The following is a 23410-nucleotide window of genomic DNA, read 5'->3' on the forward strand; positions in this document are numbered from 1 at the left end:
AGCGTACTTCTTTTCCAGAAGGAGAAACAGACTCTTAGAGATTCTAAATTTTTTTAAAGGGAAAATAACTTCCTAGTTATAGCAAATCTCAGGAACAACATACTAGGGAAATGAGGTACTTGCCTAGCACTGCACCCAACCAACATTTGTCACAGCAGCTATAGGCCGGATTCAGCCTGGGTCACATACATTATGCCTTTAGTCCTGAAAACATCCATGAAGTGTGTATTATGACCCCTACTTCCTGGATATTGAAAATTAAGTTCAGAGAGAGGCGATGATTTTTCAATTGGGTTTGGAGCTGAGATTTGATCTCATGAAGGAGCCCATGCCTTTTCCATACTGGACAACACCAAGTTGAAAATGGAGAGAAGTTATGAGCTCACCCAGGGTGACCACTCCACAGTGACACACTTTCCTTCCCTTTCTTTGTCTTATATTCTCCTTAAAAAGTTGGGTGTATTTCTTTTTTTTTTAATTATCATTTTTAAAAAGTATACAATATTCGAAGGTTACTTTTCATTTATAGTTATTAAAAATATGCAGGATTTTACAGTTTTTAACAGAGCAGTAAACAAAGGAAAAGTCACGGTGGCATCTTTATTTAGCATATAGAGTTCTACTTGGCATTATAGAGAATTTGAATTAAATGGCCCTGGGGGTAAAGGGGATGACAGGAAGGGGATGAGCTTAGAGACAACTATATCCAAGCACCTTCAGTTTAGTGATACTTTAGACTGTAATAAGAAGGATTTCAGCCTTTAATACTTGCCTAGACTAAGATATGCAGTCAGTACATTGGATTAATACTGGCCCGTGAGAGCTTGGGAGTTCCAGTGTTCCAATTTGCCTTTTCCCATTTAGGGATAAAGGTCTAGAGGTCTGTTTGCTGTCACACTGAACCAGAGGGTGACAGCTTGATTTTGGGAGTCAGATTCTCTGTTGCTAGGAGATCAGAGATTTTGAGCAACTGATGCTATTTGATACACAGTCTAGAAATCAAGGTGATTTCTGTACATGAACCACAAACACTGTTGGATGACTTGTTGAAACAAAGAGGAAGGAGACAAGATTTAGCATGAGAAGACCTGGTCTCAGGTCTTTGTTCCCTCTTGCTCCCCATACCAGATTGGCTTGGACAATTTTTAGCCTTATTGATGGAGAATTTTCTCATGTGCAAAATGGAGATTTTAATATCGACTTTGGAGATTTGTGAACCTAAAATATGACAACTGGCACAGCAATTGCTTATAAACTATCAAGTGATCATTTGAAAATTAGTAGTTAATATTATTTTGCTTCATTTAAGAGGACCAAGAGGACCTTTGGAGAAGGCAATGGCAACCTACTCCAGTACTCTTACCTAGAAAATCCCATGGATGGAGGAGCCTGGTAGGCTGCAGTTCATGGGGTCTCTGAGGGTCGGACTCTACTGAACAACTTCACTTTCACTTTTCACTTTCATGCATTGGAGAAGGAAATGGCAACCCACTCCAGCGTTCTTGCCTGGAGAATCCCAGGGACGGGGGAGCCGGTGGGCTGCCGTCTATGGGGTCGCACAGAGTCAGACACAACTGACAGGACTTAGCAGCAGCAGCAGCAGCAGAGGAACTTATCTTCCTAATTGTCCTCACTTGGTGGTCTGAGGTCTCTGATCCTGAGGCCATTTTTGTAATTTGTATTCCTATTTATCTAAAAATTATATACTTTCTTACCAAGGTTTTCACTGATACTTCATTTGATACTTTGTCCTTTGGCAATCTTAGCTCAGGCTGGGTATAAAATGGCAATTCAATCAAACTGTATTTTTAAACAAAATATAGACTAGAGCAGAGGGTAAGACAGGTTCTAGAAGGTCTGGGGGATGCGGGTGTCAAATCTTTGCTCTAATGGTTACCAACTGTGACTTAGTTTCCTCCCTTTAGAATGGGGATGGTGATGAACAGTAACTACCTCCTAGGGTTTTCGAGCTTTAAATGAAAGCATACGTGTTATATGTGCCTAAAACATAATAAGTGCTCAATAAATATTAACTGTTGTATTACTGTTATTGGAAACACAAAGTTTTTCTCGTAACAGAGCCCTTGACTCTTTCATGTGATCAAAGGCAAAGCTGGATGATGCTGAGCTGTGTCGAGTTGTGTTCTAGGGAACTGGTGGGTATTCCACAGTACCTGGAACATGCCCTAGTTCAGTGGCTTAGTACTGGAAATGCAGCCACCTTCAGTCATTCTTAGGCTGTGAAGGTAACTCCATGCAGATGTGATTTGATTTAGTAATTAAAAAATGAAGTATAGCCAACTTTACTGGTTTTTAATATTAACTCATTAACTTTCAAATTTCTACTAAGGTTTTTCCTTCCTCCCCTCCTCTCTCTTTAAAATTTCCTCTCCTTTCCTCTTCTTTCCTTCTCTTTCCTCTCCTTTCTTCTCTTCCTCTCCCTTCTTCTGTTCTCCCTACTCCCTTTGTTTTGCCTTCCCTGATCATCTCCCTCTTCTCTCTCTCTCCAGTTGTCTCTCTCAGAATCTGTGCTCAGCCAGGCTGGAGCACAGACATCCATCAGACATGATCTCTACAGTCTTGGAGAAGTGATAAGGTGAGGGGACAAAGGATGATGCAGTGAGGTAGTATGTGGTAAGAAACTCAAGCACCCTGATGATTTAGAGGAAAGATCAGAGAAATTAGGAATGTTCCCATACATGAACTCTGAGTCAGAAGGATGGTTAGGTTCGGGCCCCAGGGAGACTTAAAGATACTCCAGGCTGAGGAAACAGCAGGAACAAAGGCATGGAGGTGGGCTTTGCCTGAGGAGAATCATTGTAAGAGACTTAGCTACAATAATTACTAACGCTTCTCACTGCCTTTTGCAGTCAGCTCACTCTTCATGGCAAAAGTGGTTGTGATGGAGACAATCTCTGGTTCTGACCTACATTCCTAGGCCTCAAATTGCTTCCCAGGCTTCACTTTTCCTGGCCATTCTTCCCAGCTCTTGAGGTTTACCAGACATCCAAGTGGAATTTATAGGTGCCATCTGCCCATTCAGATAATAACCACGGTTATTATCAATCAGCCTCTAAGGGACCTTCATGGTTACTCAATCCGGAGCTGCTGCCTGTAGTTCTATGCTGTGATGGAGTCATCAGTGAACTGAAAGGGAAGCAGCTTCAGTTAGGGTCATGCACAAATATACCTTCCTCAGTGCTGCCTCTGCCAACATCTTGACAATTACCCCTGGGCATGTTCCGCTCACACTTTCCATACTTTTCTCATCCATTCATCAGACTCTCATTGAGTGAATCAAAATTCCCCACGTGGATGGGGTGTAAGCGACAGTAAAATATGGCACCTACCTTCAAGATAGTCTGGAAGAACTAAGGGGATGTAAGGCAGAAGGGAATTGGGAGCACGGGAGAGGGACAGTGGCAGTCTTCTGGAGCTGGTATAGTGGCGGTCCTCCCCACCCCCACCCCCACAAGAAGTGTTAAAGGGGTTGTTCTGGAAGCCGTGGAATTGAAGTTAAGCCTCAAAATAAGAGGATGGTTCAGTTCACCTGGTCTCTTAGCCCTTTAGAAACACTTTGGGAATGCTTGCTTGTTTGAGACTTTCTTTTCCCTGTGAAATTTGTATGTGGCCGTAGCCCCATGGTTGGAGGGTAATAGGGAAAACTGGTTCTTACCTGAACATCTGCCTCAGGACTCTTGAGTGCTGTCATGTGCCACGGCATCATATTCACCTTCTGATTCCTCAGTAAGTCATGACGAGACTTTGCCCCTTAAAGCTCTAAATCTACCAGCTTCCAAAGGCATATAGTCCCATCAAGAGGGTTTATTAACTCTGCAAACTTGCACAATTATATTAAAACAATGCTTTTCAGGTTGAGTTTTAGCCTGATGACTTCCTTAACTTCACGGGAGTTTTGGTATTTACTTCCTCAGGATGAATTCCAGACTTACTCTCGGAAAAAGGTAATGTGGATCTGCCTGTCAGCCTTGAACAGCGCGTTTCGGCTCAGTCCTGACAATCCTTTCATCACGGACGAGGAGAGTATCATAAATAGAGCCGTAAGAAAGCCAGACCTAAAGGTAAGTGCGATTATGGCTTCTGCACATGCCAGAGAAGTTGAATCTTTTTCCTTCCAAATACAAGATTAAATTCATGTATAGACAATACTTTAAAGTAACTAAAAATGGGATATAACCTTTAAAAATTGTGAGTCACTATATTGTACACATGTAACTTACAGAATATTGTACAGCTGCTATATTTCAATAAAAGTGGTTAAATTCAGATCCTCCACTGGGCCAATCTCTAATTTACAGTATAGAACATTATAAAGAATATGGATTTTGGAGCCAGAGCTCAGTTCAAATCTCATCTTCATCCTTCAAAACTGCAATCTTGAGTCAATTACTAAACTCTGATAATGCCTACTGCTGATATTAATTGATGAAATTCAGTTAATTAAGAAATGCAAAGATCAATATGGTTTCAGGTATGTAGTAGATGTTCAATGCATATTAACTCTTAGGAGTATCATGCCCTGTATTATAACCTATGCAACAGGATTTGTCTTACAGGAAAGGTTAATCCCCAAAGAATATCCTAGGAAGTTTATGTCTATAAGGTCATCTTATTTTGAATTCTGTCATTCAAATGTATTTGGGTTACTCTTTTCCCATCATATTAAATTAGTATTACTTAAATTATGACTAGTTAACATTCATATTTAAAACACATTTATAACAGACTTCTTTCTCTTAAATTTATATAGGTGCAGGCAACTGTTTAAATTGGTTATGAGCTCAAGATCAGTTTTTGGAAATAATAAAATCAATTGCTGAGCAGTTTCTCTACTGTCAATTGTTACCACTCAGTTGTCATAATTGCCAAAATAAACAAAAGCAAAAAAGGTCAAGCACCCAGCTGAAAGATTGCTTAACCTGTTAGCCGGCCATGAACCTGGAGAAGTAGGCATCCCAAATCATCCCATGGATACAACCTCAGAATATTATTGGCCTCTATGATCTTTAAATTTTAAAAAAATATTTATTTATTTATCTGGACTTTCCTAGTGGCTCAGGGGTAAATAATTCACCCGCCAATGCAGGAGATGTGGGTTCAATCCCTGTGTTGGGAAGATCCCTTGGAGAAGGAAATGGCAACCTACTCCAGTATTCTTGCCTGGGAAATCCCGTGGACAGAGAGCCTGGTGGGTTCCAGATCGTGGGATCACAAAAGTTGAGCTCGACCACAACAACAGCAGCATAATTTATTTGTTTTGCTGCACCAGGTCTTAGTTACAGCACATGGGATCTTTAGTCTTTGTTGGTGTCTTTAGTTATGGCACGTGGGATCTAATTCCTTGACCAGGGATCAAACCTGGGCTCCCTGCATTGGGATCTCAGAGTCTTAGCTGCTGGACCACCAGGGAAGTCTCTCCACCATCTTTAATTCCGTCAAACAAATAAGTGGACTGACAAATGAAGACACATGTTCAACAAAATGTGAGGAAGGGGCAGAAGTCTTAAACAGGAAAGTTCTGGGACCTAGGCTCAATATCTGCACTTATCAGTGTTTTTAAAAGTGCCTTAGTTGACTCCAACTATTGCTGCATGACAACATGACAGTCTTACCTTTCTCTTTGTGCTTAATTAGACCACCAGTTAAGGGAAGTTCAGATTCATAGGTAAAATTGCTTTAAAAATTAGAAATAGAAAGTCATAATGTCATAAGCATTAACCTTTCTTCTCCTTCCCATTGCTAGTACCCTCGGATGCTCATTTCCTAGAGTTCTTTTTCTTGCAATAATGTCCTCAAAGACTTCTAGAACCTGTCAGTCTAATCTTTTTTTTTTTTTTAGTGTCTCTTCCATAGGTTATTCTGCAAATCTGTTGCTTACAAAATTAAGTTCTAAATATTTACCCAAGCATTTGAGAATTCATACTCTGATCTTTATTCATCCTTCCAGCCTCTTTCTCCATTCTGCTGTCAAATAGGTCCCCTCACTTGCCTTCCCCCACAACTAAATTGTACAAAACCTCTTTGAAATGTCATCTTCTCGTCTGAACAAAATTCTTCCAATCCTTTAAGAATGCAGCTCTGATTCTTCTCCATGACACCTTCTGTCATCCACCCTCTATATTTCTACAGTATTTCAATCCTATAATTTTTGCTTTATTATGCATTCATTTCTTTGACATTTATATAATTTGATTATATGATACAGTTTTCCCTTTTTATAATATATTTCCTTCCCTTGTTAGGTTATCAAGCAGTGGAATGCAGAGGCTGAGTTTTACTTATATAGTAAGTCCATGGTACGCATTGATTGAATGAAGACTTCAAATAAAGAATGCCATTTCTGTCATAGCCAAGGATAAGATATGCTAGGAAAGGATAAAATCTCATGTATGTTAGATTTGCTAACATACTTCGCTTCTTTCACAAATGCTTCTTTAGTCTCTGGGTTGTGTGTATCCATTGATCCTCAAACTGGAGATTTCTTAGCACTTTTCTTTTGCAGGTGAGATGCATAAAAGTGCAGAAAATAAGATATGTTTGGGACAACTTGGAAGGACATTTCCAGAAAATTGGGTAAGTTGTTTGAACAATTATATCCAAAAAGAAAAATACTATCTCAGATATATTTTACTAATATGTCTTTCTCAATATTATTGTTATTTTAGCTGTTTGGAAGACTGCTTAAGTTCTGCCAAGATACACCTAAAGTTTGGATCTGGTCTGACAACTGAAGAACAAGAGATTAGGTACCAAGTTTCTTGTTATCTATCTACGTACCTATAGATGCATAGATGCTTATACTGTTATCTATATTGTTATCAATCTATATCGACAGCTGGAAACAACTGTCACCAGGTAGTCTAAAAGAGGGCCCAGGAAATAGCTGTCTTAACTGGTTATTAATAATATCAGAATATGTTGTAGTGCTCTATTTAATATTATTAAAACAAATGCTTTTATATCCATTATCTTACTTCATCAGAGCAACTTTGTGGGGGAGTTAGAACAGACACCCTTATCATCTCAATAAAACAGATGAAAAATCTGAGGCTCAGAAAGGTTAACGGCCTAGACAAGGTCACACAGATGGAAGTGACAGAGGAAGACTTACATCTTTGACTATAGGTTTTGTTATCTTTCTATTCTGCACGATGCTTCTCAATGTTACTATAATAAGGTTGAACCAGTTTTGACCAATCAGGAAATATGTATTATATAATGTAGCAAAATAGTGATCGTAGAGTAGTAGAAGAATATCACTCAAGACTTGTAGCTCTTCTACAATTCCAAATCAGTTACTGGGCATAGAAGTGATGTTTGGGAAGGGCATTGTGTTGAATGTCAAGAGCCTGTTACTAATTTCCTGTGTGCTTTAAGCACATGGCTTCTCCTTTCTGGGTTTCAGTTTCCTAATTGTTAAAAGAGGGGAAGGAGAACCCTATACACACCTTGCTAGTCTTAAGTTTCTATGATCCGTGCATTCCCCTCCTGACCATTTTAGAGTGGAGCCTTGGTGGCACTTTGCATAGACCCACAGTCTACATACAGTATCACCCTCAGTTGGATGCTTGTTAGAAATGCAGAATCTCAGACCAAACCTCACCCTTACTGAATCAGAATCTTGCCATTAACAAGACCACAAGGTTATCTATGTGAACATCACATTTGGGAAGCACAGCTGTAATGCATTCTGTTAAGTTCTTTGATCTGAGCATTTACATAGAAGCCACAGATAAAGTGTTTTAGTGTTCTTAACAGCAAAATACTCAGAGAGTCATTGTTCTGTAGAATCAAGGAAACACATCTCTGAGTTTTCAATTAAAGGGCTGTGTATCTGTGCAACTATTTTTGAGAACTCAACATCTTTTCACTCACACTAAAATAAATTCTGCAGCTTCCCAGAACTGAATAGGAGGAGGAAAGCAGGCATGGTATTTCTTATCAGTAAAACTGTTCTCTTGTAATGAAGCCCCGTCTCACATCCATGGAGCCAGAGCTGGGGAGAGACAGAGTTGAGAGGGTGCCAATCATGAAACTGAATAGAACAATGACTAAAACTAAATATCCAAATTATCATCAGGAAAAAATTTTAACTTCATGAAGAGTCTAGTTCAGTAAATGTAATAGGATCATGTTTATTGGTTTTACACCTGGAAACCCTCCCTTTCTCCAGTTATCCTGAGAAAGATGGAGGTATTATGTTACAAGAGAGGCTTATATCGATCTGACAAGTGAGAAAGTGAACATGGACCAGACCTTTTCATGAATGGATGAGAAATCGTTTATTTTTATTTAGTAGTGACTGAGTGATCTGTGATCTCTCCCCACAGGAGGTTAATATGTGGGCCAAATACTATTGATGTTGAAATCACACCCATTTGGAAGCTGCTCATCAAGGAGGTATCGTTATTTTCTCTTGGTGCTGGCTAGAAAAGTTTGGTTCTAGTCAAATGATCAAGAATGCTATTTGTCAATGGTAACCATAATTTGGACTATCTTAAAAGAATGGTAAGCATATTCACATCCCTGCGCTTTCTTGGGGTCCATTTTTACATACACATTGCCTGTTACAGCATAAGATAGGATGGTCATGTGTCTACTTACCCTTTAATGACTCAGTGAACATAGGATTTTCGTTCTATGTTTCCTTTTGAATCCTATGCTTTTATCTTCTGTCTCATCTTTGTGACACTGTAATAATAATTAAAACTTAACCAACTCAATCCCTTTCTTATGGACAACATACACAATTACCTCAGCACCTAAAATTGTAAGGGAAAAGAGTTTGTTCAGCCTTATTAATTCTATTGATCTCAGTGTGTGGCGGGGAGGGAAAGAAAGATTTGACCCTCGTTTACTTCCTTGAATTTTTTCTCTTTGACTCTATCCCTGGGCTTCTTCTTCATTTTACAGTGATTATTGACACTGTAACTATACAGCTATACTCTGGATCCTCTCCTGCACATGGTCTCTGCTCCTTGTTGCCTTAAAACAGGCTTACTAAACCCCAGCTTCTTTCTCAATAATTTTTAGCAAGCTTTAAGGCATGAATGAGAGCAGAAAAAGATGATAAGAAAAGTTTCTCTGTGCTTATTCCCTCGCCAGAGGCAAAGATTACGATTTCTGTTTTAGAAAGATGAAAATCAACTAGGAGGAATTTGAGTAAAGGCACAAAATGTTTTTAACCCGAGCAGGGTTGGAGTTAAATCTCTACTTTCTCCCATAGTGTTCTAGACGCTCAGCTACAGATTATCCCTTCAGCTTGGCTCTCTATTTATGAGAAAGTTTAGTCTTCAACTCATACAGGAAAGTACTTGAAAGGCTTTAGATATGACAATGCTTGTCATAGAGAAGGACAGTAAACTAGAAAGAATTTAAACTTTGTAAACCTGACCTACTACTTCAGTCTTCTGAAGGCCAGTAAATGTAAACTGGACATGATTCTACTACTACATACATGTGATAGACATACAGTGTGTTAGTTACTCAGTCGTGTCCAACTCTGTGCGACCCCTATGAACCGTAGCCCTCAAGGCTCTTCTGTCCATGGAATTCTCCAGGCAAAAACACTAGAGTGGGTTGCCATTTCCTTCTCCAGGGGATCCTCCTGACCCAGGGATCGAACCTGGGTCTCCTGCACTGCAGGCAGATTCTTTACCACTGAGCCACCTGGGAAGCCATGATATTATGTACTCCTCAAAGGACAGTTGTCATGGTCAACATGAGGAAACATGCGATGATCCTTTGTAAGTTAATAAGGTCCAGTGGTGATTAACGGAGAAGGCAGCGGCACCCCCCTTGAGTACTCTTGCCTGGAAATTCCCATGGATGGAGGAGCCTGGTGGGCTGCAGTCCATGGGGTCGCTGAGGGTCGGACACGACTGAGCCACTTCACTTTCACTTTTCACTTTCATGCATTGGAGACGGAAAGGGCAACCCACTCCAGTGTTCTTTCCTGGAGAATCCCAGGGATGGCAGAGCCTGGTGGGCTGCTGTCTATGGGGTCGCACAGAGTTGGACACGACTGAAGTGACTTAGCAGCAGCAGCAGCAGCAGCGGTGGTGATTAAAAGTAAGTTGTTCTGGGGCCAGATTGTCTGGGTTCAGGTCCTGGTCTATGATGCTTGCTGCTCTGTGACTTTGGGCAATTTCTCAATATCTAAGGTCAGTTTCTTCATCTTTACCATGGAGATAAGTAATGACTTCTGTTTTAATGAGATAATTATGGGAATTAAATGAGTAAATTCAGGTCAAGTTGCTTAGTGTAGTATCTAGCACATGGTAATTGCTGCATAAATAAAATAAGAATATTTTATAGGATGATTTGTGTCATGGAGATGATTATGATAACAAAAAAGCCAATGAATAGCCAAGTGTAAAGCCTAAATATCTCCTTTGTCTTCCTGTTTTTATGTCTGCCAATAGGTTTTAAATCCATTTTATGTATTTCAACTCTTCAGTGTCTGTCTGTGGTTTAGTGAAGACTATAAGGAGTATGCTTTTGCCATCATAATCATGTCCATCATTTCCATCACTTTGACTGTATATGATCTCAGAGAGGTGAGTTTAACCACTAAGTTTCAAAAGGGAAGAATTCTGACTTTGTTGAAATTTTGTTAGAAAAGAGTACAATGGGGAAATAGTCATTGCCCACCATTCGTGTGCTCAGTCGTGTCTGACTGTTTTGTGACCCCATGGACTGTAGCCCACCAAGTTTCTGATCCATGGGATTTTCCAGGCAAGAATACTGGAGTAGGTTGCCATTCCTTTCTGCAGGGAATATTCCCAACCCAGGGATCAAACCCAGGTGTCCTGCCCTGCAGGCAGATACCTAACTGCTGAGCCACCTGGAAGAAGTCACTGCTCACCCCATAACAAATGAGACCACATTTGTAAATATCTAGCACAACTGCTGATACTCAACAAGTACTCGTTCTTTCTATTCCTTCACATCTCAATCCCTAACCTTTCAAGTTATTTTTCCCTCTGTTTAGTTTATTTTTACTAAAATATGTATATACAAATAAGTGAAAAATATGTGAAGAATACTGATGGATCTTAAAGGTGGTGGAGGTAGAGGAGTCTTTAATGTTTAATAGGGACTTCTGTGGCTTAGTCAGTAAAGAGTGCCTGGAGTGCAGGACACTGGGCTGGGTCAGGAAGATCCCCTGAGAAGGAAATGGCAACCAGCTCCAGTACTCTTGCCTGGGAAATCCCATGGGCAGAGCAGCCTGGTGGGCTACAGTCCATGGGGTCTCAAAGAGATGGACATGACTTAGTGACTAAACCGTCGCCACCAGGGAATGTTTAGTATCTTTACTCTTTACATTGAGTTGGCACTCACTTGTCAACACCCCAATCCAACTCTTGGTTTTCCTTATACCTATACCAGGGGATCCAGGTGCTGTTGAGAAAAAGTATTATACAGTATAGGTTGGTTGATTGTGTTATAAATCTGATGCAAGCTTTCTATATATCTCTAGCCAACATGCTCTCCAATTCTCTGAAATTCAAGTTTCAGACCAAACCTTCATTCGAGTTTCTAAGATGCCTAACTATTCACATTCTACCTTTCCTCTAACTCAGCTAATAGTCTGTTTCATTGCTTTTTTCACAAAGATGGAAACCATAAGACAGGAATTTGCTCCGTTACCCGTTCTCCAACAACCAGATGATTTTTGTCTCCACCTTCCTCCTGCCTTGATCTCTCTTACATGTGAGGAAATGCCATTTGCCTGCCTTCTTCTTCTAATTTTGTTTTTTGTATTTATTTTTATTTATTTGATTGCACCAGGTCTTGGGAACTCTTAGTTGCTGCATGTGGGATCTAGTTTCCCAAGCAAGGATTGAGCCCAGGCCCCTTGTATTGGGAGCTCAGAGTCTTGGCCACTGAACCACCAGGGAGGTCCTCTGCCCGTGCTTTATAGCATTCTGTCCTACCTTCTCAGCCTGCAAATGTGGTCAGTGAACGACTCCTTCTGATTCCCCCTCCTTAAGAGCTTTCACATCAGCATTTAAACAAGCTCATGTTTCTCCATCAGCATTTAAACATGTTCAAGTATTTCCCAACTTAAAAATAGAAAAAGAAACAAATGAAAAAAATCCGCCCCCCCCCTTTTTTTTTTACCGCGCCTTAAACTTCAGCTACGACTCTGCCTCTTTTCTCCCTTTGAAGCAAAACTTATTGAGCTCATTTTGCTTCTTTCTTCATTTACTCATCTCCCTCTCATGTCTCACCCATACTGAGCTGGCTTCCTCTCTTGTGATTCCATTCAAACAACTATTCTTAAGGTCATCACTGTAATCCTAAAACAACTTTAAAATTAAAGGACAATACTTTTCTTTAAATTAGGTGGTGGTGGTGTTTCTTAATAGAAAGAATAACATATGGATATAATAAAAAAAATTCACACAGGACAAAACTGTAAATGAGGAGTAAATACTCCTCCTTCTTTCAGTGTTTGGGTCTCCTTTTAAGAGGCATTCACTGGGGCCAGATGCTTTACATACTTTTAGCACAGTTAAGGGAGAAGGCAATGGCAACTCACTCTAGTACTCTTGCCTGGAAAATCCCATGGATGGAGGAGCCTGGTAGGCTGCAGTCCATGGGTCGTGAAGAGTCGGACATGACTGAGCAACTTTACTTTCACTTTTCACTTTCATGCATTGGAGAAGGAAATGGCAACCCACTCCAGCATTTTTGCCTGGAGAATCCCAGGGACGGGGGAGCCTGGTGGGCTGCTGTCTCTGGGGTCGCACATAGTTGGACACGACTGAAGTGACTTAGCAGCAGCAGCAGCAGCAGCAGAGTTAAACACATATGCATTAATTTGTTTTGTGCAAATGGAAATATGCTATATATACTGTTACACAGTTGCGATATACACCTAATATATCTTAAATATCTTTCACCTAATGTATCTTAAATATCTTTCCATATCTGCACAAATATGCTTTCTCTAAATGTATCATAATTTTGAAGACAGTCATATTGATGGATATTTAGATTGTTCTTAGTCTTTTGCTGGTAAAACACTGATACACTGAGGATATTTGCACATATATGTTTTCACACATCAATGTATATGTGTGTTTACAAATATGTATAAATCACAAGTATGTGTAATTTATATCACATGTAAATGTGTGTATAATGTATCTGTATTGATAAGGAGATATGAATTTTCTATATTTGAAACTAGAACTACTTAATCATAAGCTGTATACTATTTTAGTAGACATTGTCAAATGTCTCTTAAATAAGTAATACTAATTTCCCCCAAGAGTAGATGAGTGTTTTCCTCATTTTTGCCACTATAAGTGAAAACAGAATTCTTTAACTTTAATTGCATGTTTTCCATTGAGAGTTGAACTTTTTTTCTTGTTTTAAGCTGTTCGTTTTTCTTTTGCTGTGAACTGTATTCATGTCCCTCATTAATTTTTATTGGGTGGCTGGTCATTAGTTTGCAGATTTTATGATTCCTTTCCTACAGTGAATACTTTTTCCGAACTGTAGATTTCACTAAACCTCTCAGTTGCACTTGACTATGTTAACTACTTTCCCTTTGGCTTCACTGACAACACACTCTCCACTTCTCTGGATGTTCCTCCGTTCTCCCCCCAACCCCTCCACCCCCACCTCTTTTTTTTTTTTTTTTTCCTTTTTGGCTGCTCCTTTCACGATGAGGAACTTCCTTGACCAGGGATTGAACCTGTGCCTCCTGCAGTGAAACTGAGGAGTCTGAATCACTAGACCACCAGGGAAGTCTCTTTTCATAGTTCAACCCCCTCAACCTGGCTTTTCAAAACATGGACGTCTAAAAACCAAAACAATGTGAAAATGTTTACCCACTTAAAGGCTTCCTCTTCCTCCATCCCTCCACTTGTGCAGCCTCTTTTATTAACTTCTTGTGCTTTCTTCCAAAATTTTTTTTGAAATATACATATATTTTGTTTTTCTTTCCTATGTAAGAGGGAGCATAATTATATTATTTTCTACCTAGCTTTATTGCTATTATTAATAATGATGTCTTGATGGTCTTTTCATGAGAATACAACTGAGTCTTCACTATTCTTATATTGTATATACTAATGAATTCTGAAAGCATATGCTAATGGCTTTCAAATTTATGTATATATTTCCAGTCCAAATATCTCTTTTGAAGTTGAAACTCATAGTTCAAAAACCTATTTATTTCAATGCCACTAAGATTTCTATTGGTTCATTAGCTATATATGCTCCAAAAATACTTTACTTTTCCCATTTTATTGTTGATCATAGTGATATATTTATGTGCATGATTATTTGATTAAATGTATTTACCCAGTAGGTTGTAAATTTCTTGATGGTAAGAATCATTTCTGCTTTGTTGACCATTCTACTGCTATTTCTTAGCATAAAGATTACTCAATAAATGTGGAATGACTGCATCAATAAATAAAATAATAGATTAATAGCAGAAAACTTTTTCACCTTATATTATTCTGTTGACTATTCTTAGGACCTATTAATCAAATCTGTAAATGATTTGAAGCTAGGAGATTGAAGGAATGTCTTAAATAACAAAACCAGAAAAAAGAAAGTGAAAAGACCAAATGATTGGGACTTTTTAATCCCCAGAACCATGTAAAAGGTCTTTCACACAATAGTTTCCTAATAAATGTGAAATCAAATATAATTATATTACTATTTTTGTCTGCTCTTATTTTTTCACTGTCAATGTCCCATATATCTTATATATTAAAGTATATAAAATACTATGAGGAAAGAATAGGAACCATTAAACTCTTTATGAAGTTAAATTAGGAACTCTGATGTAAGATGACCCAAAGCTGAAATAATGCTTGGTTCTTGAAGCTATTTAGGTATAAACATAAATCTTGAATGATCAAAGTTCTTTTGAGTGGACACAGCATGCTGGGAAATTTCTTTCTACTAAGCAACACATGCTTCTTATCACTGGATGAAGACCACTGCAAGTTGGATGCTTTTTCAGTTGAGTAGCAGGCTACTCCATCTTGTTTATAAAGAGTACGTTCAATTGGCTCCATCTTTAAAGAAGGTTGAGACTATACTGGCTATTATCTAGGGCCTATCCTAAAATAGAAAAGGCTTTTTTTTTCTATTGTCTGTTCTTCTTTTTCAGCAATCTGTAAAGCTCCACCGTTTAGTTGAAGCACATAATAACATTACAGTCTCTATATGTGGGAAAAATGGTAAGTCACTTCATTTTAGATCTATGTGTTGTCCATATGAAATCAGAAAGGGATTTAAATTTTTATTTCTGATTGTTTCTACTACTCTCTTCTTCATATGTCTGTTTTGCTGTGCAATTACTTAAAGGGCTGAGGAACTTGACATTTTTTTTCACTTAAAAAATGTGAAGTAAAATTGACATACCATAAACTGAACATATTAATATTTAAATTGTACAATTTTGTAGGTTTAGACATTGTACCTACCCATGAACTATCACCACAATAAAGATGACAACTGTCCATCACCTCTAAAAGTTGCCTCGTGCCTGTTTGTAATCTTCCCTCTCAACTTCTTACTGTGCATCCCCATCCTCAGGCAACCACTTTGCATGTTCAGGATATTTTATAAATGGTACTGCACTGTATGCATTTTTGCCTTTTAAAGTATCAGTTCAGTTCAGGCGTTCAGTCGTGTCCAACTCTTTGCAACCCCACAAACTACAGCACGCCAGGCTTTCCTTTCCATCATCAACTTTTAAAGTATATCTTGGGTTTAATTTTGCAGAGAACAAAGTTTATAATAATTGTGAAGTTCATCCATTTTGTTAAGAACATCAATAGCTTATTATTCTTATTTATAAGTGGATTCCATTGTCCAGGTAGACCAGTTAGTGAATGGATTTAGTTGTTGACGGAAATTTGAGTTATTTCCACTTTGGGACTATTACAAATAATTTTACTTGAATGTTTGGATTCAATTCTTTCTATGGACATGCATTTTCATTTCTTATGGGAAAATACCTGACTGTAGAATGACTGAATCATATGAAAAATACATATTTAACTTTTAAAGAAACTGCAAAACTGTTTTCAGAAGTGGTTGTGCTGTTGTGCATTCCCACCAGCAGTGTGTAAGAGTTCTAGTTGTTCCCTTTCTTGCGACTACTCAGTATGGTCAGTCTTTTTCCTTTCAATCATTTAAATAGGCTAGTGGTAGCATCTCATTGTTGTTTTAATTTGCATTTTCCTAATGACTAATGGAAGGCTTCCCTGGTGTCTCAGAGGTTAAAGTGTCTGCCTGCAATGCGCGAGACCTGGGTTTGATCCCTGGGTTGGGAAGATCCCTCGGAGAAGGAAATGGCAACCCACTCCAGTATTCTTGCCTGGAGAATCCCATGGACAGAGGAGCCTGGTGGGCTACAGTCCACGGGGTTGCAAAAAGTCGAGAATGACTGAACGACCTCACTTTCACTTTCTTTCAATGACTGATGGCATCGAGCACATTTTCATTTGCTACTTTTATATCTTTGGTGAAGTGTCCATTCAAATCTTTTTATTAGATTATTTTCTCATTATTAAATTGTGAGCGTTCTTTCTATATTCTGGAGGCAAGACTTTTTACAGATATAATTTGCAAATATTTTATCTCAGTCTGTAACTTGTCTTCTCATTCCCTTCATAGTATCTTAAAAGGGTAGATGTATTTTTCACTTTTGTTAAAGTCTAGTTTGCTGATTTTTTCTTTTGTGGATCACGTTTTTGTGTCATCTAAGACATCTTTGCCTAATTTGAGGTCATCAAGATTTTCCACTTTGTCTTCTAGAGGTATTATAGTCTTAAGATTTACATTTAGGTCTCTACTTTATTTTGAGGGTTTTCTTTAGGATTGAAGTTCTGGCTCAGAGGTTAAAGCGTCTGCCCACAATGCGGGAGACCTGGGTTCGATCCCTGGGTTGGGAAGATCCCCTGAAAGGAAATGGCAACCAACTCCAGTATTCTTGCCTGGAGAATCCCATGGACGGAGGAGCCTGGTGGGCTACAATCTATGGGGTCACAAAGAGTCAGACACGACTGAGCAACTTCACTTTCACTTTCATTTTTTGCAAACAGATATCCAAAATGTCCTAATACCATATATTGAAAGGGCAATCCTTTCTTCACTTAATTGTCTTTGCACTTTTGTCAAAAATCAGTTTCCTGTACTTGAATGGATCTATCTGGACTCCTTATCCTATTCATCCTATTCTAATATTTACCTGTCTTTATATTAATTCCACATAATGTGACTATATAAGTCTTAAAATAGAATAATATTAGTCCTCCAACTTTGTTCTCTTTCAGAGTTGTTTTGGCAATATAGGGCTCCTTGCATTTCCATATGATTCTTAGAATCAGCTTGTCAATTTCTACCAAAAAAAATGCTAAAAATTTGACTGGGATTGTGTTGCATCTGTAGATCAATTGGTGAAAAATTGGTATGTTAATACGTTTGGGTCTTGTGACCTATGGACATGCTATCTCTCCATTTAATCTACTTTGATTTCTCTCAGTCATGTCTTATAGTTCTCAGTGTAGAGCCTTTTACATTCTTTTTCATTACTGGGTTTTTACTGCTCACAACCCGTCTCAGAGACCAGAATTAGAGAAGCTACATATAGAAAAAGGCAAGCAAATATATTTGTATATATTCTTATATATACATACATGCACATCTATGTTATTTTACTGTCTATCTATTGAAAATCCTCCATTTACTCTATCATTTCCAATTCCAGTCCAGTACCACAAAGTTCATTCTGATTTTATTTCTGTTTCTTATAACTTCCTTTCTTCAGTGAGAAACCTGTCTCTCTTCAGCCTCATTATATCAACTTATAGTATCAATCCTGCCTTTCTCACCCTGGCTGGACTCCAATGTCTCAAACCAGACCACTGCCACTATGGAGATCTTGTCTCCCTCCTTGGGCTCTGACACTCTGCACCCAGCCACGTAAGCAGCCACTCATCCAGTTAAGGCTTCACCATGTGGAATGGTCTACTACTACCCCTATCCGCACTTTACCCAGCCCCCTGCATGATGTCTATCTTGCTTAACTGCTTGTAGCTTTTGGGGCTTTGGGACTGAATAAGGAAGGTAAGAAATAAAGGAAGGTCAGAAAGAAGGACAGAAGGCAGAAAGAAAGGATATATTTTTCAATTTTCTTACTATGAGTAAGAATAAATATCTTTTCAAACACCATGCCCCTTGTAGTATATATGTGTGTCTGTTTGCATGTGAATTATATGGTAACATATCCAGCAATTTTGCTATACAGTCATTTGCTTTACATCTTTTTTTCTCAAACTCTTTTTTAATTAGGAATATTAATCTTTTGTCTGCAACATAAGTTTCAAACATGTTCTCTGAATTTGTCATTAGTTTTTTCTCTATTTTTTTATTGTCACACAAAGGTCTTCATTTTATGTAACATAATTTGTTACCTTTTTTTCTTATTGTTTGCAGATTTAGAGTCAATGTTGTGGAATTGCTTCCTTGTCATATATGCTTTGGTTGCTTTTTCATTGATTTCCAATTTAGGTAGATGTTGTACTGAGTCAAAAACCTGACTCAACTTTGTTTCCTCACACTTTCAGCTGGAGTCCAGGAGCTAGAATCACGCTTCCTGGTACCTGGAGATCTATTAATTCTGATGGGAAGCAAAGTGCACATGCCATGTGATGCCATTCTGATTGATGGCAGCTGCGTGGTGAATGAAGGCATGCTGACAGGTACAGTTCTATGGCCTCACGTACAGCCTCTGCTAGCTCTCCCAGGTTTCTCCTGAGTGATAATGGCAGAGCATGCGGCTGCTATGGGACCTTCCTACTCTCACAAATCTCACTAATAGTCCTGCACTGGACAGACCTGAGAGTTCAAATTAAAGCTGATTTCTATATGCTAGGTTTAATAACAATCCTAACTTTTTGAGTGTTTAGCATTTCTTTCCTGCAAAAAAGATTATTACAATCCTGTCATTTTAAAGATTTAAAAAAATTTAAAGATCATTTGATGTTTCAGAATCACTTGTGGCTTTTATGTTTAGTGTTTTTCTATAAAATGCATCTTCAGATAAACATAGATGGTTTGAAAACCGTTAATGACATCCTGAAACACCCTTCCTGCCCCAGGTCAAGTTCAAGCTCTTTCTAGCTTGGTTTGAAAATGTTGAAAAGTAGTTGAGGCAGGATTTGCCAAAGCTGCTACTTTGAAAATGCACACTGGATATTTTTGAATAATTGTGTTTCATTTTTACTTTTCATTGTTATTTATTATAATTTTAAATAAATAAATATTTATTTATTTGGCTTCACTGGGTCTTAGTTGCGGCTCATGGAATGTTTTGTTGGGTCATGCTGGATCTTTGTGACACATGGGCTTCGTTGCCCCAGGCATGAGGAACTTTAATTCCCCAAGCAGTGATTGTACCCGCATCACCTGCATTATAAAGTGGATTCTTAACCACTGAACCACCAGGGAAGTCCCTGGATTTAATTTTTCAATTGCATGCTGGAGCTGGGAGAGATGTCATGTCAGGGATATGGGAGCTGAGGTTCAGAGAGAAGGTCTTGCTAAAGGTCACAGTGCTTTAAGTTCTAATTCACATATGCACTTAGGAGGAGATGTTACAGCCTGTCTGTAAGGATCACAAACACTTTTTCAGAGATGGAATTGGAGGCTGTAAACGTATTGATGTACTGTGATTCCCATTAAAGTCCAAATCAAACCATGTCTCCTGGCGGACCAGGAAGGCATGAAATGCAGACAGCAGCACAGAGTCCCCTCCTGTGTGAACTTAACGAAAAAACGAAAACAAAAACAATGTTTTTGTCAGGTTTCTTTCCCCAAGTAATCCATAGATTTGATAAAACCCCCTTTGTGCTGGGACACTTACAATACCAAATATCATTTTCCTAATGAAAGCAGCTCTAGTATACTGGGACATATCCCTGACTTTATATTATCCTTTCTATGAATGGAGGTAGAGGATTTTAACGAGCTTTCTCAGAACAGGCGCTATTATTTACTTTCACAATTCATCCACCACCTTGTATTAGCACCTCAGTCCACTGAAATCTGCCCTTCCCAGTACACTGGTGAAAGCCGCTAAAGTCCCAATTGGCGAATCCAATGGATTCTTTAAATTTCTCATCTTTTTAGCCAACCTGCGGCATTTGACTATTCTGACCACTTCTTCTTTCTGAAAACACGTCTCTCTAACCTTCCCAGATAGCACTGTCTCTTTCTGAATAATACTCCGGTGTCCTGTGCGGCTCCATTTCCTCCACCTCTTCGATTTCTGAAGCTGCTCAGGGTTCTTTGATTTTTTCTTTTTTCATCTTTCATGTGATCCCTAAATAATCTTGTCTCTTCCCACAATTGTAATCATTGTCTATAGGGTGATGAACTGTGACTAAATATCTCCAGCCAAGACCTCTCCCGTGAGCTCAGGACCCAAATAAATTAACTACCGACAAAGCGACTCACCGTGGTCCTTCCACAAGCCATCTTTAACTCGGAGACCAAAAGGCAGTTTCTCCTTCCTCCTATAAGGATTCCAACAGTCTTTATGTTCATGATTAATACCCACCCTCTGCTCACTCTTTCAAGTCAGAAACCAGGAAGCCACTTAAAATTCCTCTGTCGCTCTGATCTACCAATATAAAAATCTCCCCAAGTTTGGTCGCTGCTCACTTTTTTATTTCTCAAAACCAGTTCTTTCCTACCCCTACTGTCAGCAGCCACAGTTCAGACCTTGTCCTCTTCAACTGGGACCCTTGCAGTGGTTTCCCGACTGTATGAGCCTGCAGCCTCATCAGTCTTCCAATTCATTCCCTGTATTGAAGAGAGAATACACTCTCTTGTACGTAAATGTGATGGTACACTCCTGAATCGAACAATGAAATACCTCCCTATTTCTCTCCGGCCACCAGTGCCTAATGAAAGGGATTTAAACACTCAAGTGTGTGCACGCAGGGCTCTCCAAGCTCTGGCTCCTACATAGCTCTCTTGCCCTCTTATTCCCCAGACCCTGCATTCTAGACTGCACAACTTGCTATTCCCTAAATGGTTGTTTCCAATCTATTTCAGCATCCCTGTCTGATTTTATAAGTCTTAAAGTATTTCTAACATGACATTATACTTCATTATTTTAATGGCTGTCTCCCTCTCTGGACTACAAACTTCTTGAACACAAGAACTATCTTTCTCCTTATATCGTCCATACCAAAGGTTCCTGCTACGAGAGAAGCTCACAAAAAAATGCCTGGCATGTGATGGGTTGGTGAATGCATGATTTAAATGAATGAAGGTCTCCCACCTCACAAACTGAGATGCTTGTTTTCTGTAGGAGAAAGTATTCCAGTCACTAAAACTCCATTACCTAAGATGGATGGCTCAGTGCCCTGGAAAACACAGAGTGAAGGAGAGTACAAGCGGCATGTCCTCTTCTGTGGAACGGAGGTTATCCAGGCCAAGGGGGCCTGCTCCAGCACTGTGAAAGCAGTGGTACTGCAGACAGGTTAGTTAGCATCTCCTGCATTTTATTATTTTCATGAAATATTTTCACTCCATTTATCTAGTGCCTTAAATGAATTAGGTAAGGAGCAGTCTTTAAATGACAAACCCCATATAAGTAAATAAAGATATTTAAAATGTGAATTTAACTATGGCATATACCTTTTAGTAAAACAATAACACTGGTGACAATAAGTATTATTCACGTGCTTTGTAATTTATAAACTATTTCCTGCTGCTGCTGCTAAGTCGCTTCAGTTGTGTCCAACTCTGTGTGACCCCATAGACGGCAGCTCACCAGGCTCCTCCGTCTCTGGGATTCTCCAGGCAAGAACACTGGAGTGGGTTGCCATTTCCTTCTCCAATGCATGAAGGTGAAAAGTGAAAGGGAAGTCGCTCAGTCTTGTCCGACTCTTAGCGACCCCATGGACTGCAGCCTACCAGGCTCCTTCGTTCATAGGATTTTCCAGGCAAGAGTGCTGGAGTGGGGTGCCATTGCCTTCTCCGTTACTATCTCTGGGATGCACTGAAATTAGAAATATAAGGAAGGAAAGCCAGAGAGGAACAGGATCTGAAAGAGCTAGGATGTATTCTTTCTAGCATTTAGGTACTTTGCCAATCATCCTTTGATTGTGTTTGGGCTTAAGCACTGTTTAAGTTTCTCTAGAGGAAACGATGGCCCTGTTGAAGATTGGAAGAGCACTAGCAGAAGGACTTGTCATCCTGAGAGTGTGAGGTGTGTGTTTACTGCTTCAGGATTCAACACTGCAAAGGGAGACCTCGTGAGGTCCATTCTCTACCCCAAGCCGATGAATTTTAAGCTCTACAGAGACGCCATCAGGTTCCTCCTGTGCCTCGTAGGGACAGCCACCATTGGGATGATCTATACTTTGTGCATCTATGTGCTCAGTGGGGTAAGCTGCTTTTGTTCTTTTACTACAGCGCATGTACGCTCATTTATATAGTGTCTCTTATTCTCCTGTTGACCTTAATCTAAGGGGTGGTTTTCAAACCTGGGAAAACAAAGCCAAATGCTGAAACCTGCCTACATATTCCCATATCCCCAATATAAGCAGTTGATCATCAAGCTCCATAATAGCCATCGGATCTAGTGGAATAAAACACTGTGTTTATAGAGAATCACTGACTCGATGGACGTGAGTCTGAGTGAACTCCAGGAGTTGGTGATGGGAGGGAGGCCTGGCGTGCTGCGATTCATGGGGTCGCAAAGAGTCGGACACAACTGAGCGACTAAACTGAACTGAACTGAGCTGAACTGAACATGCCTCTACTCTTGGATTTTGCCTTACTCTATTTTTCATCTTCAATGTGAGAATATGTTTATTCGAATAATGTATTTTATAGCTGTTAAATGAGGAATTTTAAATAAAAACCAATGTTGATAAGGTTGTGGCACACTGGTACATTGTTCTCTGCTGGTAGCAGTATGAATTGTTACAGACTTTTTCATTACACTTTGGCAAAATATAGAGAGAGCCAATAAACGTGTTCATTCTCTTTAAACAACATTTGGCCAGCTCATATGATTTCTAGAAATCTGTACCAAAATAGAAAATAAAGAGGAGGGGAAAAGTCATATGCATTAAAGTGTTCATAATTGGTTTATCTGTAGTAGCTAACTTTGTCCTCCCAGGAAACTCCCGGGGAGGTAGTGAAGAAAGCCCTTGACGTCATCACAATTGCAGTTCCTCCTGCTCTGCCTGCTGCTCTGACCACAGGCATTATGTATGCCCAGAGGAGGCTGAAGAAGAGAGGCATCTTCTGCATTAGCCCCCAGAGGATCAACGTATGTGGACAATTAAACCTGGTCTGCTTTGACAAGGTATGTGTGTTTCAT

The 23410-nt window shown here is 39.3% G+C and overlaps 1 protein-coding gene across 2 annotated transcripts in view; it reads left to right on the forward strand.

Moving 5' to 3' along the window:
• Positions 1-23410, forward strand: part of ATP13A4 (ATPase 13A4) — a 125884-nt gene that overhangs the window by 50310 nt on the left and 52164 nt on the right. For both annotated transcript variants that reach the window (XM_042233082.1, XM_042233088.1), the window contains exons 3-12: positions 3936-4082; positions 6524-6594; positions 6687-6767; positions 8352-8421; positions 10446-10580; positions 15167-15236; positions 18633-18767; positions 21386-21556; positions 22309-22466; positions 23207-23395. In XM_042233082.1, the coding sequence (XP_042089016.1) occupies positions 3936-4082; positions 6524-6594; positions 6687-6767; positions 8352-8421; positions 10446-10580; positions 15167-15236; positions 18633-18767; positions 21386-21556; positions 22309-22466; positions 23207-23395 (1227 nt within the window). The remainder of the gene's footprint in view (positions 1-3935; positions 4083-6523; positions 6595-6686; positions 6768-8351; positions 8422-10445; positions 10581-15166; positions 15237-18632; positions 18768-21385; positions 21557-22308; positions 22467-23206; positions 23396-23410) is intronic.

This window comes from Ovis aries, chromosome 1 (assembly GCF_016772045.2).
Source record: "Ovis aries strain OAR_USU_Benz2616 breed Rambouillet chromosome 1, ARS-UI_Ramb_v3.0, whole genome shotgun sequence".
Classification (NCBI taxonomy): Eukaryota; Metazoa; Chordata; class Mammalia; order Artiodactyla; family Bovidae; genus Ovis; species Ovis aries.